This window comes from Pithys albifrons, chromosome 3 (assembly GCF_047495875.1).
Source record: "Pithys albifrons albifrons isolate INPA30051 chromosome 3, PitAlb_v1, whole genome shotgun sequence".
In the NCBI taxonomy this organism is placed as follows: Eukaryota; Metazoa; Chordata; class Aves; order Passeriformes; family Thamnophilidae; genus Pithys; species Pithys albifrons.
Window position 1 is genome coordinate 81,257,482 of NC_092460.1, and position 18,466 is coordinate 81,275,947.

General features: G+C 37.9%; 1 protein-coding gene across 3 annotated transcripts; it reads right to left on the reverse strand.

The window, feature by feature from the left end:
- Positions 1 to 4,107: 4,107 nt before the first annotated feature.
- Positions 4,108 to 18,242, reverse strand: ZNF800 (zinc finger protein 800). Of its 3 annotated transcripts, none has more exons than XM_071552522.1 (6): positions 18,152 to 18,242; positions 17,439 to 17,549; positions 15,375 to 15,470; positions 11,374 to 11,517; positions 7,188 to 8,943; positions 4,108 to 5,774 (listed from the first exon to the last, which is right to left on the reverse strand). In XM_071552522.1, the coding sequence occupies exons 2-6, from the start codon at positions 17,497 to 17,499 to the stop codon at positions 5,765 to 5,767; spliced, it is 2,067 nt and encodes a 688-aa protein (XP_071408623.1). In that variant the 5' UTR covers positions 17,500 to 17,549; positions 18,152 to 18,242; the 3' UTR covers positions 4,108 to 5,764. The 3 variants fall into 3 exon arrangements, with proteins under 3 accessions (XP_071408623.1, XP_071408622.1, XP_071408624.1); XM_071552521.1 differs by having other exon boundaries at positions 17,439 to 17,552; XM_071552523.1 differs by having other exon boundaries at positions 4,108 to 5,778; positions 17,439 to 17,552.
- Between the last annotated feature and the right edge of the window lie 224 nt (positions 18,243 to 18,466).

Below are 18,466 nucleotides of genomic sequence, written 5' to 3' on the forward strand. Positions count from 1 at the left end.
AAATCCCATCCAAACCCACCACGACCACCATACACCAACCAAACCAATCAACCAAATAAACAAAACCCACAAAATGCTCATGATGTTCCCAAGATGTCCTCAACCACAGGCTGTGGGAAGACTCAAGTCAGAACAGTCCACCTTGGCACTCATGTAAATATGGCACCAGAGAGACGCTATTCCTACTACCTTATCTTGGTAACAACTTACCACATGAGGCAAGGCTGTTCCCTCAGAAGGGTGTTTCTGGTTTATCAGAGAGAATTCTAGCTTTGGACACCAAGAGAGAACGGTAGTCAGGGGTTTATCACCAAAAATGTCCCATATAAGCAGTTTTCTACTTTGTCTTCAAATGGCTCTCTACAACATCTCTGACCCTAACCTGTGAGGATATAGGTAATGCATAGGCCACATTCAGAAAAACAAACAACAAAACTCCCTGGGTTACCATGGGACAATTGCTGCCACTGCCCTCAACAAGGACGAGAAAGGATACTTGCACAGCTCCTTCCCTCAGGATAACCGGACATGGTCAGCTGGGAGATGCCTCCAGGCTGTTGGACAAACATGGGAAGGAGGGACCCTGTGATAACACTGCTGGCATTCTAAAAGAAGCAAGAGACTTGCAGCAAAATGAAAATCTATAGTCAAAGTGAAAGAGTTTTGACAAACCTCTGAAGAGACAGCAAACAATTGCCTGAAACTAGAAAGGCCCTGAAAGTTTGCCCATACAAGAATGACACCCACATGTAAAAAGGACAAAAGGAGATTCATTTTTTCAATGTTTTTGAATTTATTCTGTTCCAATACAAAGTATTATTCCTCTATTTTATTATTTTGTATTCTGACGGCATTGGTATTTCACATACTGGAAGGCTGCTCTTGTAGGCATTTGAAAGAAAATGTGGCAGCTTCACCTCAAGGCTCTGGTCAACTCAACCCCACCATATAAAGATGGATGTATATACCTCAGTCTTGCTATCTAAATTCTCCCCACGTGGTCCATCAACATTCACTCAGCTTTCTCACTTTTATACTGATGTACAGTATACACATGCACAATTAATTCCATATCAGCATACCAAAGAGATCACCTCATGCATCCTTACTCATATGCCAGGCCTTATATGCTTAACTATTCCCATGTCCCACGTACAAACAGAAAAAATTATTAAGTAGCACAGAGCAGTCTACCATATGCAAGTGTTCCGTGAAGAGCAAATGTCCATATTTACGTATCAGGATTCCATAAAAAAGCCCAGTCACCTGCAATCTGTTTAGTTCTGAGCAATGTCAACAGAGGCATGCATCTTGTTTTCCTCATTTTATACTAGTGGGAACAAGTCCTCAGAAAGAGCAGACACCTGATCTTAACTCTGTGAACCCAGCCACCATCTAATCTATTACCAGTATGACACCATGCACAGAAATGTCTCAATTAATTTGAAAGCCTTTCTCACTTTTATATCTGAGACAAATTATTAATCTTGTTATCTGCCAATATCATGGATGTATTTTTGATAGAAAATGCAGGTTTACACATTTAAAAGATAAATTGTGTCCATTTTAGGCCTGTCCATTCTTAGGTGGTTGTTTCTTCACAGAGAGTGACAGCTGATATTTAATTATGTTATGAAGGAAACTGATACAATGTTTTTGCACATCCACATCTATTTAGGTCTAAGCTAAATCTGACTGCCTTTCCACAAGACTGTGACTGCAAGGCATCCCTTTTTGTTTGCTGCAGGAAGTCACACACTGAGCTGTAAAACCACATCCTGGAGAAGAAAGTATCTGAGCAAGAGAGGGGAAAAAATGTAAGACCATGTACACACAAGACCTGCTGCAAACCCCGGACTGTGCTTTTTGGTGTATGCTCTGTTCCTGGGCCCCTGAACTGATTTAAGTAACATCGACAGCTGTGGAAAGATCACCACAGCAGTGTCTTTTGCACTTCATATATATAAAAGAGCTGACTTTCAGGCTCAAAGCATGTAAGTAATGTGAAAGAGCAAATCTAGTTCAGCCAAGAGAGCTGAACTAGCTATCACTCTGGAAAGGCATATGCTGAGAGGGCAGAGCAGATAAATCCTAGTTGTCTTAAGACTGAAGTGGTAGGAAAGCATCAAAACCAAAAAAATACTAGTACTACCATATGCTAACAAATTTAGTGCAGTGGATTATTGACACACAGAACCTCAATCCTACCTATAACTGAGATAGAAACACCATAAAATCTACTTCTGAAGAATAACATTAGTGTGAGATGGAAAAGCACATGCTCCTCACCCATCCAGACTTCAAAACAATCACGCCAACAGCATTCCTGGCAACGCAGAGATACGTTATGCAGTTTCACCTCTTTTGGAGAAAAATGTATCTGGTCTATGTGCCATCAAAGGCTCAGGCCATCCTCACTTCCCACTGAATCTTCCAAAGTCAATGATATTGTTTCCTGTTGAGACATGGTTCCAATTATACACTTTTATTAAGATTACCAGTATTTTGCCAATCCACAAAGGGATGACTGAACCCAAACAATCCCAGCTTTTCAAATTCAATTCTACTCTGTGTCTATAAAGTTACTACTTTAAGACTGTAACTGAGGGATACTGGGATGTTAAGTTCCCTACAAAAGTGAACTAAAGTGTATTCGACATCATTCACTTCCCCCTGATCCCCTTCTCAAGATCAGCAGAGAACATTTACACACAGCCAGTGGCTACTCTTGAAAGCCCCATTATTCCTACAAATACCGGGGCTTCTCCATCAACATAATCATTGAGTGCCCCTTCTTCTTACTCCTCATCCCCCAATCAACACACTGGTTTACCTCTGTGGTTTACCAACTGTATTTCACTATTCAGCAGAAGCAGAAGATGTGAAATACTTGCCCACAGTTCTTTCAGCCACCACTTAAAACTGATCTCATTTTCAAAGTATTTCAAGCACCTCACCAGTCACACAAATCCTTCACACAGTAGCTTTCAGTTCATCCCCACAGAATCCAATCAAAACCAAATGGTAGTAATGGCAACCAACTATCTAAACTACAGAATTCTTTATTGTCCTATAAAACTGAGGAGACCAAACACTATAAGGATTTCAAGACCTGGAAGCTAACATTTCAAACAGAAAAGACAAGTGAAACATAACAGCAGAAACCACTCCAAATACAAAGACAAAAAAAAAATAAACCCAGGAAAACCAGACACTCTGAGCTGAGAGATAAAGAAAGAACAGATGGTTTTGAGACAGATACCAGCACCTTCTTAGACTTCAGCAAGCCTGGTGCCACCAGTATCAATGAGTACCACTTGCTGACCTTGCAAGATTTCATGTCCGTGAAAGCCAGCCCTTCAAACCCCAGCATTAGAAGACATGTATCACTTAAAAAAAAAATACTTCCAAACAGAATGTTTAGATAATCCCAAAAGTTTTCTGTTAAATATGTCATATTCATTTGAAATAAAAAACTCTTTTAACAAGACTCAATCCTAATTCTCAAGGTCCAGTAAAGAATCTACAATGTCTTTGACCAAACCAATGTGCTCCATCAATGATGCAAGACTGCATTAATTAAAAACTCATACCCAATATGCTGTAAGAAGAAAGCTTGCTTTTGAGATAGGAGTAACTTCACCTTCACATATTTCAAGATGCAGATTACTCACTTACCCACAACAGAACCACAAGAATAAACTGAGAAATGAACAGTTACTCTATTCACTATGCTTGCGTTTTAATTTCCCATTCTTAATCCACAGGTATTCAGGAACATGAGTTAAACTGTAGTTACACTAACAGCCTGATGTCTTACTTTACAACAGAATAAACAATGATTATGGAAGTTCTTTTCTTATATCCAACCATGAAAACAAGGAACATTAGATGGCCACTAATGTTATTTCCAGTGGAAAACTAGGTAATTCTATTTTCTTATAAAAAACACCCCAGCACAGCCTATGTTCTTCAATATTATTATTTTGCTTTGAAAGGATAATAACAACAAGTATTGCTTAGTTAAGGAAGAGGTTCCTTTAGAAAGAACAAAAAGCCAGTATCAACAGTGTTTTCTAAAAATATAGCAAGGGTCAAGCATCAGTGTGAAGTGTTCACTCCGTAAGTGCCAAATTTTTAATAAAAAAACATTTATTACAACAGAATATTACAAACAACTAGCTTCAGTGATCAATGAATAAAACTTTACAAAATGCTAACAATGTAATTTCTTATTGCAGAGGGACAGATATTCCAAGTTTACAAACACAACATGTTTTTCTTTATGCCCACTTAAAAATCATTTCCAGTCTGCTTTATTTTCCAACAATTACAGTACATTTATCCAAACAAAAGCATGTACATTCAACATAGAACACTCTGAGCAACAGCTACAATCTCAGTTCTCATTCACAGTAGTTTTAGTGCAATGCACTAACAGGGCCAAATAGTTCTCTATCCATAAAAGTATTTTACTCCTGATCTTGTGATCAACATTTAGATATATTTTATACAAAAAGTATATATGAACATGAGGCACCTCCCTAAGTAAGGGAGTGAACCTATATAAAAAACATGGTATTCTTCTGATGTACAATACCTTTCAAATTGTAACAATTTGACACAAATCACTAAACATTTTCTAAAAGATCAAAAATAAACAAAACAAAACCAAAAAACCAACAGAAAGACCCAAAACAAAACCCATGGATGCATGAAACCTGCCAAGAATTTCATAATGGTAGGCATGCGACTGTTTTACTACAATCTTGATTAAAAGGTTAAAAAAGCTATCTAAAGCAAATTCCAAATTACACAAAGTCAAGTGCTAGTAGCCACAGTGGTCATTTAAGATCTTGAAAGAAAACATATTTTGAGTTTCTCCCATACTATCCTCCCTTTTTATCAATATTTAATGAATAAGCTACCATTATAAGTGGTCGTGCACAGATTGTCTATAATACATCAGCAAATACTCACTACCTTCATATTAACATTAGTGTGTTGATCTTTCAAAAATAAACTGCAACTATCATTAAAGTGCTTGTGTATAATTTTCTTTTTTAAAAAAATTAAAGAATAAAGGAATGTGGATAATTCTTGTAAACTTCCAAGATGTTTACAAAGTTTTCCTATGAACCACATATGGAAACAAAATGGAGATCTTTGAAGTGACTTCAGGACAGTGAAATTCAGAATGCCCCAGAACTGGGAAATTAGTCAATGTGAACAAACATGTTATGGCAAATACTAAAAATTAGTACAATTCAGCCAATATACACTATATTGTTTGCTCTTATACATTCATTTGTAATAAATTGAAAACAGTATATAACACAACTTTTATCAAAGTAGAATATCACAAAGTTTGAGCTGTCTGTAAATTAGCACTACCAGGGAGGACCAGTATGCATGATGAGCTTTCTGAGGATGATTTCCTAACGAGGAACAAAAACCTTCTTTCAAAGCTGCTGTTCATTTACTTGCCTCTGGTGTACCTTTTTTTGATTTCAGAAAGTTTCTTCTATACTGTCAAACCACAAGTGCATAGAGATAACTGCTAATTTAGAAGCATGTGCATTTCATTTTAACTGCTTCAGTGTTTTGGGAGGTGGCACTGTCCTACAGGCAGTCAGAATGGTTACTAATATAGTATGAAAAAATAGCTTATGAAAATATTTCCTTCTTATTGAACGATTATCAAGAATTAGCAGTTCCAAAACAAAGTCTTTTTCATTCAAACGTACTTCAAACTTTCCGAACATCACTTGAACCTATCTGAAGAGAAAGGGGAATAAATTAATACTTTGAGTTTATCCATATAATTCTGTTTTAAGTTACACAACATAAATAAATTATTTTGCTTATGTTAAATTTTTACTTCTTGTCCAAAATGCAGAAATCAGTCCACCTCTTAAATTCAGCCTAATTCAGGATCCAACTCAGTTCATTTTTGAAGTTCTGTCCCACTTAGCCACGATTTGTTACAAAGTGACAAAAGCACTGCACTACAGTTTAACATATCTGAGTGGTTATAGGAAAGCTGAACTCAAATCAAATTACCTCCTGGAAAACAGCATTTCAGAGTTGAAATACGGAACAAGGCACAGATAATACTTGGTTTCCTTTTTACCAAATGTGCGAGAAAGATAATTCTGAATATGGATGTTAAAAATTCTTACAAGTATCACTGTCTCATATGTACTGTCTCTCTTCATTATAAATTTTGTATTATCCCCCAACTTTCAGGCATCAGTCAGGCATTCTGAAATACAAACTACCTCCATACAAGTATTTTCTTTTTTAAAAGGTCCTTTAAAAATAGGTCACCTTTAACATAAGGTTAACATAAGGTTATGGAAAACTGAGAAACTACCAATACAATTGCTTCAACTGTAAAAAACTCCCAGAGTACCATACAAGCAGAAGTTTAGAAAACTCTTGGCCAGACTTTTACACATACTGATTCTAAAAAAAAATTTCGATAAGACTTGAAGAATTTTAAAAAATAAATGACAAGAAGTTTCCAAGCCAGGCATATATAAATACACATTAAAATAACGAAATCCTAAATTTGATGATTTCGGATGTGTTTTCAGGCACTGAATCCATAATGATTTTAAATCAAAGCAATTAAGCAACGAAATTACATTCAAAAAACTGCTCTTTGCGCTTTTTTGTAAGGGTACAGGCAATACACATCAAAATGAAAAAAAAAATTAAATTCACAAATGCTAAATCCAGTAAGTTAATAGACATTTTTTCCGTTAACAGCTTTTACTGTAGTACCTTTAGTACTTCTTCAACTGGTTATAGTTAATTAACAAGTTATGCTATTTAAACCAAACAAAATTATTGTTTTTTTTTAAAAATCGCTATTTTTAAAATATATGTATATTAGCTTGATTGTAACAGATGCCGTAAGAAAATGTGACTCAATACAGTTTAATGTATAATCCAGCTTCCTACAGTCACAAATATAGATTTTAATTCTTTTCCAAAATGCTGAAAACAAAATATAAGACACCAATTTGACATCTGACTTTGCATGTAAGCCATTAAACCATAAAATCCATGGGAAAATACATTTTCCACAATAAATCAACAAAAGCAAAAGAAATGCAGTGGTAGTCTTGGGGTTAAAAAAAAAAAGACAAAAAGAAAAAGACAAAACACTTTTTCCTCACCAGACAACAGCTTTAGATCTTGTACTTCTGCCTTTGGTTTTATTTTCTTCAGGTGAACGAGATACATTTGCTTTGTGAGTTTTCTTATGATGTTCTAGAAAAGCTTTTCTGGCAAATGCTTTCCCACATTTATTGCATCGGTGCAGAGAAAAGTTTTTTGTTACTTTTACTTCAATGCCAACATCAGCTCCTTCATACTTTTTATTGGGAGAATTAGAGGTGACATCCTGTTTTGAACTAATCTGTTTTGTTTCATCCCTCTGAGGGCCTCTTTTTGTCACCTTATTTAGAACAAGATCAATTGGCTTTTTTATTGCTCTAATTTCTAAACTTGCAGTTATTTTCCCAAGGTAGCGTGGTGACTTTTTATGAACCACAGTTATGTGCCTTATCACATCACGTTTGCGACGCGTTTCGTAAGAGCAGAGAGGACACCTGTAGTATTTAACATAAATATTATTTCCATCTGTGTGTAATTCAATATGTTTTGTCAAGTTCTGTTTAGAAGTAAACTGGCGCTTACAGAGTTTACAGTAAAGCTGCTTGAAGTCAAAGCCAGCTGAAAGTTTTGGCTTCCTGGTTTTTTGCTGGCCACCTGCAGCAGATGCATTGGTTGATTTAGAAGTTGATTTAGTGGTTGATTTGCAGGTTGATTTAGTGGTTGATTTAGGAATTGATTTAGGGTTTTCAGGGTCCTGTTTAGCTTTATTTTTCTGTGCTGATGGTGTGTTCTTTTTCTCATTTGAATGATTTGTTCCCTTTAATTCATTTGGTGGAGAAAGAGCAATGGAAGGGGGCGAAGGTTCTACAGAATCTGCTGGTTCAACTTTTACTTCTGTGCCATTGGCAGTATTGTTGGATCCTTTCTCTCTTTTAGAATTCTTTCCAGAAAGAGTTATCTTGTGAACAATTTGCATGTGCCTTTTCAGCATTATTTGTGAACTATATTTTCTCTTGCACAGAAGGCACTTGCATGCAGTTAAATTGTATTCAGCCTTTGAAGATGACTTCTGTTTTCGGGTCTTAAAAGATTTTTTAGCAGAAACTGTATCTAGGAACAAAGGTTGCCCAGGCTTTGTAGCTATATCAGGAGTAATAGAATCCCTTCTTAATCCTCTATGAACTTCATCAAAATGCCTCCTTACATTGGCTTTTGTAGCAAATGACTTATAACATACAGGACAACTTCGACCTAATGCTACAAGAACATTCTTATTTCGTCCTTTTGCGGCGCACTGGTTTGGTTTCTTTTTTGTTTCTATGTACTTCTTTAGCTCTTCCATCTTTTTTTTGTGCACTTTTCGAATGTGTCGGCGTACACTGCGTCTTGAATGAAATTCTTTCCTACAAAGGCAACAAATCAACTGGTGGCCACAATCAGAATTATCCAGCAAGTCCAACTCAGTATTTACTGCTGGAGGCTGTTCTTCAGGGGAAGATATCACCTTGCTTGTAACAGGATCAGCAGGAGGTAATTCTACAGTCTCCCCAGGTGGGACTGGGGCTGGAGCTGAAGCAGCTTTGGGTTGCTCAGTGCTCGTTTCCTGTATCTGTGTTGGAGCTTGATCAGGGGTATGGCTGCTTTCTATGTTCTCATCTGGGCTATCATTCCTTGACACGTATTGAAATACGGCATTTTGATTAGTTTCTATGGGTTCCAATGTAATTACATATTCTTGCTTATCTACCCTTGGATAGATTGCTTCAAGGAGGTCATTTATGGCTTGACTCTGCTTATCTTTTTTATCTGGGAGGTCTGTGAAAAAAGGAAAAGGTATTTTTTAATGATGTGGTCATTTCCAATTATTAAAATTTCTAAGTCGCTTTTAACCACTGTGTGAATTCAGCCTCGAAATTTCCACAAATCTTGTACTCTGTGAACACTCAGAGGTGTTGAGTAATCATTACAAGTTGTTTTTTTATTAAAAGCCAACATTGGAAATACAGCCCTCTGGTGTGCTAATGTGAAAGCCACCTGAACTAAAAAATTGTATGCCTGAAATTAAGCTGGTCTTTAAAAATCTGCAAAATTGCAAAAATAACATCATTCAACTGAGCTTGTTCTGCAGGTGTGCAACTAAGCCTAAAGTACCATCAGAAACCAATTTTCCTACTGTTGGAAACAGGCACTTTCAATGAAGGAACCTAATTCTGAAAATAAGCTCTTCTCTATGAATTCTGAACAATCCTTAGAAAGAATGAAACATCTGTGTAACCTGAGCATTGCAGGAAGATGTAAGTACATAGTATTTTACAGGGCTCAGTAATATTCTGTTTTTAAATGCCAAATTAGTTCAGCCATCTAGTTCCCAGCATAACATATGAAGCATCTGTACTGGCATAACTAAGAAGCCAGGATGCTACAGGAAAAAGGTGAGGCACTGAGATGACATGACACAGTTCAAGTCCTTGTGGATAATATTAAAGATGTGATTCATGGTAACGGCTAATTAAAAACCCACACTTAAGTTATTACTTCCACACTCCCAGTAATACATAAAAGGAGTGTCAGTAAAGAAATATGCTGTTTTGTTGCTCAAGACCCATCTTTTAACATTGAAATTTTAACAGCTTTTGCAGTCAGTTTGAAACGGAGCTATTTATATAATTTTTACCAGGAGTAAAAAGTCCCTCCTGTTTTATAGCACCTTTTAAGACTACTTCCTGACTATACTAAATGAACACATCTCAAAAAAGTTATCAGAGAATAGTCTTTGGAATTTTTTATTAAGGGGTGCTATTTTTTATTAAGGGATGTTGAACTTTTATTCCTGCTTATTGTTCACTATCTTTTATTAACTGAAAAAACCTTTCACCTATATATACATATATATTATACACGAGTTAATATAAAATATACATATTTATATATTTTATTCAGAGCATGAATTATTATTCCCTTTATTTGCACCTCTCATAGTGAAGAGTGAGTTTGCTATTTTTATGGTACTTCATATAATATGAAGGTTAATCAGCCAGTTAAGTGAAGGCTAAAATGTCAGAAGCTGGACATGAAATCTTTTTTCAGGGTCATCTTATTTTCATTAGAAACTATTGCATCTGAAGTCAGGTGCACTTCTAATCTTCCTTTGAAAATACAAGCCATCCCTTTTCACAGAGAAGCTCTGTGACTCTCTGGCCAAATACACTTAATGTAAGGAAGGTGACAGTACTAGTCGTTTCACTTTCTTCACAGCACTAGCTGACGCCATGTGGGAAAAGAATCATCTAAGTCTATCTGTTTGTTTCAATTTATAATATAATTTATAATATTGAGGCAGGAAGGCATTAATCAGGAAAGAAAAATCCTCATTGCACTTACACTGATCTAGACAAGAGATGAAGATAATCAGAAAGTTTTACGAAACATTTTTGAATGTTGACACATTTCCAAATTAATCAGCTTCAACAAAAAGTCATCACAGGAATGAGACTTTAATAAGTTTCTTTTTCCATAAAAATACAGGTTTTGATTTTTTCTCATCATTTAAGTTAATTGTTTTAGTAATAATGTTTAATTTCTACAACAAAGGTTTCGGGTTAGCCATGATCACACAGAATATGTTAAAGCAGCATAGGGAGAAGTGAAGCAGTGGGAAAGAGACAATAATATTGAACTACAGATTCTTAAAGAAAAGGGTAAACTTAGTTTGTGTTTCATAATGACTAAGACCAAAAAATTCTATCCATGACACAAGCACTGTTAAGTGCTTCCCCAGTACAGGAGACTATTATGGATATTGACCCAAGCCAGTATTCAACTGAAGTCCACCAGAGCTATGATGATCTAGAACTGAAACACCTTGTTAGAGCCACTCTTTTCTGTGAGATTAATTTCTCAGTCCTTTGACATACTTTCGGTATTGTTCACAGTAAAGGAGAGATGGCAAAGAAAAAGGGGGGAAGAACAAACAAAGTTTTAAGAATGACACTTAATTAAAAGCCTGAACATATAAACTAGCTACCTAATTATGACATTGGCAGGGGTTTCAACTGTTAACTCATATCAAGTCAGTGCTGTAGCTTCTTCAATACCATGAAAGTGATTCACATATGTTATTACCCAAATTTAATTCCACTTCTTTTCTTGTAGTTTTGTTTCGGATGTGTTTGCATAAATGGTAAAGAAAAATAAGGTTTTCAACTTTATATAGCTTTATTAAATAATCGAATTAGTAAGACTTACTATCATCCATCTGGAGACTTGGAGGACAATAGAACTTTTTATGAGTAATTAAATTTGGTAATCCTCTGAAGAGACTCCGGCACAATTTACACTCAAAAATGGTGTCCACATCCTTTAATAAGATATGTTTAAGTTGTTTCGTTCCTGTAATAAAAGAAATATTGCACTTAAGGAAGGTTTTCTGTTCATCTTATAATTCACATCATCTCATGAAAGTGGAAGCATTTTAAAACATGAATAATTACAAGAGCTTTTCTGTCTTTTGATAATTTTACTTCATTGCACCAGAAGTTTATGATACATATTCCAAATTTCACTATGAATACAAGAGTAGAATGAAAAAATTCCTTAAGGATTACACACATTACAGTTCACAGGGAAAGTGCAATGATTTATGATAAAAAGAAACATTAGGAAAACATGCATACTACAGCATTTGGTTGCTGCAATACAACATGAAGTTATAAGCATCTAGAACACTTAAGGAAGCCTGTAGGGTTTTTTTTTCTTTAGCATTATCCAACACAGCCAAGAAAAATGGAGATATACAGCTATTTCATGTAAAAACAGCATCTGGTAAGGCAAAAACTAAAGCAAAGAGTAACTAACAGGTCAAGAAATGTTACTATATTTAGGTATCTGACCCAATACCAAGATGATGACGCTTAAGCGACACAGTAGATATGGAGACATATTTTCAGCCTGATGAAAGGCAAATACATATAACTTAATTCCGAAACTTATTTAAAACATAGGCAGTGTGACAAAATATGCCAGTTTTCCAGACTATTATGCAATGTATCTAAAGGTAGTTAGATCTAGCATTGTTAATGTATTTCATCTCCTGCCTCGCTTAAAGAAATAAAAGAATACAGTTTTAAATACTTGAAACTTACTCCTTCATTTCTCACTTCATTAAAATTATGAATGTAATGCTTAAAATTAGCAATGGATTACTGAATGATGCTTACCCACTCCAAATTAGAAAAAAACACCCAATTCAGCTAATTTCTCTACCTTGATTTTTTCTTCGAATTGAATTAATCAAAACCAATCAAATAAGCAAAAATATAATGAAACTGGACCATGAATAAATAATATCAGATACCTATGAAACAGTAGCAAGACATTCTTCAAGCTCAAATACAAGTTCAAGTGCTCTGTCATCACTTACACTTCTCGTAAGAACTCCTTGTAAAGATCAAACAAGTCTCACACTGCAGAACTGCTTCCTGAATGGAACTCTTTCAAATATTAATAACTTCATAATAGCTAATAGTTCTTCAACACAAATGGGCCTTACCAAGAAAACTTGGTGGAACAGTAGGACTACAAAATGTTTAACAACTGAGTTTCAGCAAAGCAGCATCCTTGTCTTCTTTAACAGTTGCTTAAAAATGGGACCCAAACCTGACCACCATCTGAGGCTATAATCCAGTTTCTGTCCCCTTCTGTGTCTTCCTGGGCCACCTCTCACTGCTCTTTCTTTAAGTGTTACTAACCTCACCTTTATTTGACTTGCATTTTTACAGACTACTGGACAAATATTTAGATATAGCAATAAATAAAAATCGCAGAGAATCCCCCCAAAAGCAAGCTGTTCACTTTGATCTCACCAATCAACATTTGAATTTCTGCATATAAAGAAAATCACTGACAAAAACTCACCTGAACAAAACTGAAGATGCTCTGTGTAGATAAATTTCCTGTGACACAGCAAACTATATTTCAAACAAAATGCTTTCAATTTGGTGATAGCAGACATCTCCTGTTGTATTGATATTTCAGTCTCCTTCTGTTCTGCACTGCTATTATTTTCCCCAACGCAAATTACTGGGTTTAAGAATTACTGGATGAGATTAAAGGATTTATGACATACTGCAAGTCACACTACATGACACAGTAGTCACTCTGGCTTCAAATCACCCTTATGCACCCTTATGCAAGCTTTCCACTGGTGGGCGTAAGAAAGTAATTGGTCCTTTTGAATTAAACTGTAGTTTTAGGAACTTCTGAAAACAGTAAATGAATTTAAAACATTCACTGATTTTGTGGATATAGTAGGCAGAGGAAAAGCAAATCACCTCCTTATTCTTCATCAGCTGCCGAGTGCGGCAACAAGCCATCAGTCTGCTGACAGAATATGCTGCCTTCAGCTTACTGACGTCTTCTCTATTTTCTATTTACATCTAACTGGGGCAGGTGATACCTTGCCTAATTCTGTTAATATTTATAAATATTGATTCTAGAATAAGATCAGTCACAAGAAATTAGTAGAGAACATCAGTCATAGCAAATACTTCTCTCTTCAAAATACCAAAGTTTATGCCTTTAGCAAGCAATTTCTTGTTTTAGAAAAAAATAGATTCAAATTCACCTGTTACCCTTAATTCTTTGGATGGCAGAAGCTTTTGATAAAATTACTTAAATAGTTATGGAAAATACTCTGTCTTAAATCTCTACTTCTTTACCACAAGAGTCAAATACTCTCTTTTCATAATGAAATGTGGCTTGTTCAGAACTAAGCAGTAGAATCTCAGCCTAAGTCCTTTTGCCTTCTGTCCAAATTTCCTGTTGCAGATGACTGAAGATGTCAAAGTAAGCTACCAATTTAACACCTGCAAGTGAGGACAATGTGGAAGTACTTGCAGTTAGTTTGTGCTACTTCCAGTAAAGATTCCAGTGAAAGAAGCCTGTCAAGTGAAAGAAGCCCATCACATATGTGAGGCCTCAGGAAATCTCAGCCAAACTAAAAGAAGCTCCTAATGAATAATCTCACATTCAGTTTTTGTATTAAGTTGTGGAAATGCTAGTGGACAACTTAAATACTGTGCCCTTTTACAAGACTCAGACTAAACATGTATTCCATTGCATGGCAGCAGTGATTTATTCATGACACATTTCATATACTTAACAGGTCTATCTGGAAAAATCTAGAAACACATAGATAGCAGCACTAAACACCAAGGCTTGTGAAAATAAAATGTTTGGTTTGTCACATCAGAAGTGTAGAAATAGCTAGAGAGCACTGATGGTTTCAATTATCTCAGGGGTGCTACTCTAAATGCTCAATTGTTATTCTTAGATTCATTGCTCTGTACTGCAACTCCCCAAAACAATCAAAAAACACTCTGAAAGTAGTATGACAATACAATTTAAGAAGTTCAAGTTTTCTCTTAATTTCAGGAGTTTTAAGATAAACTTGATACTGAAGGGGTTTTTGATTTTTTGATTTTCATTTTTATAGATTTTAAAAGTACTTGTAGCTGCAGCAAAGTAGATTTTTAGTATGCTAATATTCCTAACAGCTTAAGTTCAATGTTTATACATGCCAACCTCTGCCACTTATCAGTAGCTCAAGTTCTTTTAGTTGTTTAGACTCTCTTCAAGGTAAAGAGGTGAAGACTATCAGAAGGCCTGCAGAACAAGACATAAACAAGGGGCAGGATGATCCAGAAATCAGAACACTGGAAGAACTCCAAAGCCTGAGGAAGAGAATGATGAAGAGGAGGGTCTCGCCGACCCCAGACTCAATTTTTGGGGGATGGAACAGGGGTGGGACCAGGGCTGAACCAAGAGGTGTGTAAAGAAACGATTGGAGGGATCATATTATAAAAGCCATAGAAACTAGAGCTTGGGGTGCACGTGCATGTCATCATGTATTCCTGGAGGCCCTAGGCCTGATATTAAAGGACTTTTTATCTTATCCTACACTAAAGTGGCTCAGCGTCCTGCTTTGTTGGGGGTCTCTCATGGCATCCACTCAATAATAGCAGCAGATGTGACACAAAGCAGCACAACAACATTTTTACTGTTTTTGAGATACCTGTATCTTTGTTACTTTATATGAAAACCCTTACTAAAAGGAGTACCTAATTCCAAAAATCTACAAATATTTTGCAAATATGCAGGAAGTCAGATGTTGGTAATTTTAATACATTAAATATACATAACTCTTGTAACAAGGTAATCAACTTCTTAAGAGTCAGACAGTTTCATACCTGATCGAAAACACTCAATGATTTGCTGAATACCAGATTTTGATGTTTGCAGAGGCTGTTGCAGTAATGGTGGATCACCAGGTTCCAACAGATGTACTGAAATATATAAAGTTAGAGAACAGTCAGAGTTTGCTGTAATTTTTACTATTTAAAGAAAATGTGTATTCAAAGCTACATGTAGCAAACACAAAAACATATAAATATATAAATCCAAATTAACTTACTAGAAATTTCTGTCAAATTAAAGCAATTCTCCAAAACAATCTACTTGATTCCCATTGTTAAAACAAGTGTACAGAAAAATACTATCAAAAACCGTACTTCACAGCACACTACACAACTTCAACGTTGCCAGTACACACCTAAACACTGAATCCAAATTTAAAGTAGCAATGATCAGAAAAAAAGCACAAACATAACTACATAGTGTATACCAAAATGAGCTGTTACAGTATTTTAAAACAACAAAACCACACTCAAGAAATGCTTCTGATTCAAGCAAACTGAAGTAATACCTTATTTCTCATATTTCATTCCACATCATATTCTTTGTCAAAGTTATTGAAACTAAAACATACTGATCCAGATGATTATGAGTTATTCCAACAGGCAGCATTTATGCATATGAAAATTAATAGCACTCCATATATGCACATGGCAATTAAGCTTTGGCTAGAGGGAAACCCAAATTCACATGAATAAAAGCACTTATTCAAGCATGTATGTGTTTGCAAAATCATTAGTTTTTCACTTCTTATTGACAAAACAATTAGCTTTATACTTCATAAATTGGCTCCTACCCTATCCATTTAGTTTCATTTTAGTCCCATTTGAAGATTTCAACTTCTAAATGAAGCACAGAGCATCTCTAAGACTTTTTTTAATAACAAGCAGAAGAGACATAGTATAAAACTCTCTAGAGATATTAAGTGCAAAAAGATTAAACAAATTTTGAAAGGATAGTTGAGTTAAAAGACGTAAGGTTATAAATAAATTCAAGCTGAAAAAACCATCAGAAAGAAAAACAATCTAAATAGGAACACATAACCACTACAAATCAGCTAACCATTTGGGGATCTCTAACACAATGACATATTGTATTCAACTAGTCTACTCCCTATACCTGAAAATAATATTTTGGGTTGCATACTGCCTCTAATATGCATGTACAACAACCACTGACATCTAGAGGTCTAACACAGGTGAAGCAGACATAACACATCTTCGTTAATGCAAGAAAAGTACTTCAGGTTTTTTTAAAGCATTACAACAACTCAAAACCATTTCATCTTCAACATAAAGAAACGTTTCTACTACCTGAACAATACCTACTCTCAATACCATTAATTAAAGGAGCATGAACAAAGTTGCCATGCTCATACTTTTAACTACTGATTTCCTAAAACAGAAGTGAAAGCATCCAAATAGCACCTTTCTATCCAAAACACAAGTCAAAGCATCCAAATAAACTCTACAAGAAGGCAAAAAGAATGAAATTTCCTTTAAGGGTACCAATTATAACAGCAGGCAGTACAATTTCAAAAGCATCCAGCTGGTTGGCTGAACCTCCACTATACTCATTATACTTTCCACCAATGGCATTTTTCAAGTCAAACAGCAGTGGAATGTAAACAGCCATTTCAGGACTTGGTGAGATTTACTTCTCTGACAATAAGATCCTCAAGTTCATCAGAGCTCATCAGGGAAGACATAAAGTAAAAATACAAGCAACGAATGCAAGAGTTTGCCAGAAACATCATTTTACAAAAAATTCAGAACATTGCACTTTTACTGCTTTTACACAACTTCTCGCCTTCCTCTGCTCACTGCAAATAACGTCCACCTGGTGCCCGGGGGACTCCTGCACATCCTGCAGCAATTGAAAACTTCTCTTCCTGAAACAATTTTGAAGCGACGGTTCACAGATAGCAACAAACATTTCCAAACAAAACTGAGAAACTTTTTATAGCCAGGACTGACACTAGCGATACACATTTGCAACCATCACAGCAGTTTCTGTGCGCTTTTAAGGAGATACAGCCGAAGAATCACTCATCACTGTACCTGGTTCACAGCATCCATGGTGATGGTGGTCAGTCTGACAACACTTGTCCCTGAAAGGCATCTTCCGTGCGCACGACCCACTTTCTTTCTACATCCAGCAGCAGCTCGCTTCTGCTAAAATAAGCAAATGAGCTGTCACCGCCGCAGCACCCGCGGCTCAGGAGAGCGCTGACGCCGCAGCCCCACAACCCGCGGCGGCACGGCCGGGCAGGCCGGAGGCAGCGGCACCGCCGGCGCCGGAGAAAGTTTCCATTGTTGTCGGCAGGTCCCGCACCGCCCTCTGCAACGGCCGCGCCGCCTCGGCCCGCGCCCGCCCCGCCGCCACCTGCGCCCGCCTGGCGCGGAGAGCCCCGGCCGCCGCTCTGCCCCGGGGCCGAGCCGGGCCGGGCCGAGCCGAGCCGAGCCGAGCCGAGCCGAGCCCACTCCGCGGGCGGCACCGCCGCGTCCCGACCCCACCTCGCTGCCCCGCCGGCACGGCGCGGCGTCCCTCGGCTCCCGCGGGAGAGTGGGAAAGCCGCGACCCCGGCAGCTTCAGTGGCTGCAGTGCTCCCGCCGCCGGGCCGGCGCTCCCGGGCGCTCCCGCTCCCGCAGCCGGAGCCGGAGTCGGGCGCGCCGCCACGCGCAGCCCAGGCGGGACGGGCGGGCGGCCGCAGGTGACAGCGAGCGCCGGGCGCCGCCGCCGCAATGAGGCGGGCGCCGCGGGCCGGCCCTACCCGGAGAGGACGGCAGCGCTCCCCGTCCCCGAATTAAACTTTATTCTCCGCTGTCCCGCCAGAGCGGCGGCCGCTGACCCCGGAGCCGGATGGGCACGGGGGCAGGAAGTGACTGCGGGCCTGGCGGCGAGCGCACGCCCAGTGCGCAGGCGCCGCGCCCGGCGCTGCCCGGCGCGGCCGCACAGGTGCCGGGCGGGCGTGGGGCCCGCGGGGTGGGGTGGGCTTGGCCTGGGTGGGGCTCTGGCGGCTGTCGGCGCTACCGCACCGAGCGGGCGGGCTGGGGCGCGGCAGCCGCCGCACGGTTGACCCGCAGGG

Coding starts and splice junctions, on each gene's coding strand:
- ZNF800 (XM_071552522.1), bottom strand. CDS start 17,499: ATGCCTTTCAGGGACAAGTGTTGTCAGACTGACCACCATCACCATGGA. Junction 15,471..17,438: donor CCATGGATGCTGTGAACCAG/GTACAGTGATGA, acceptor TATATATTTCAG/TACATCTGTTGGAACCTGGT. Junction 11,518..15,374: donor CATTGAGTGTTTTCGATCAG/GTATGAAACTGT, acceptor CTTTTATTACAG/GAACGAAACAACTTAAACAT.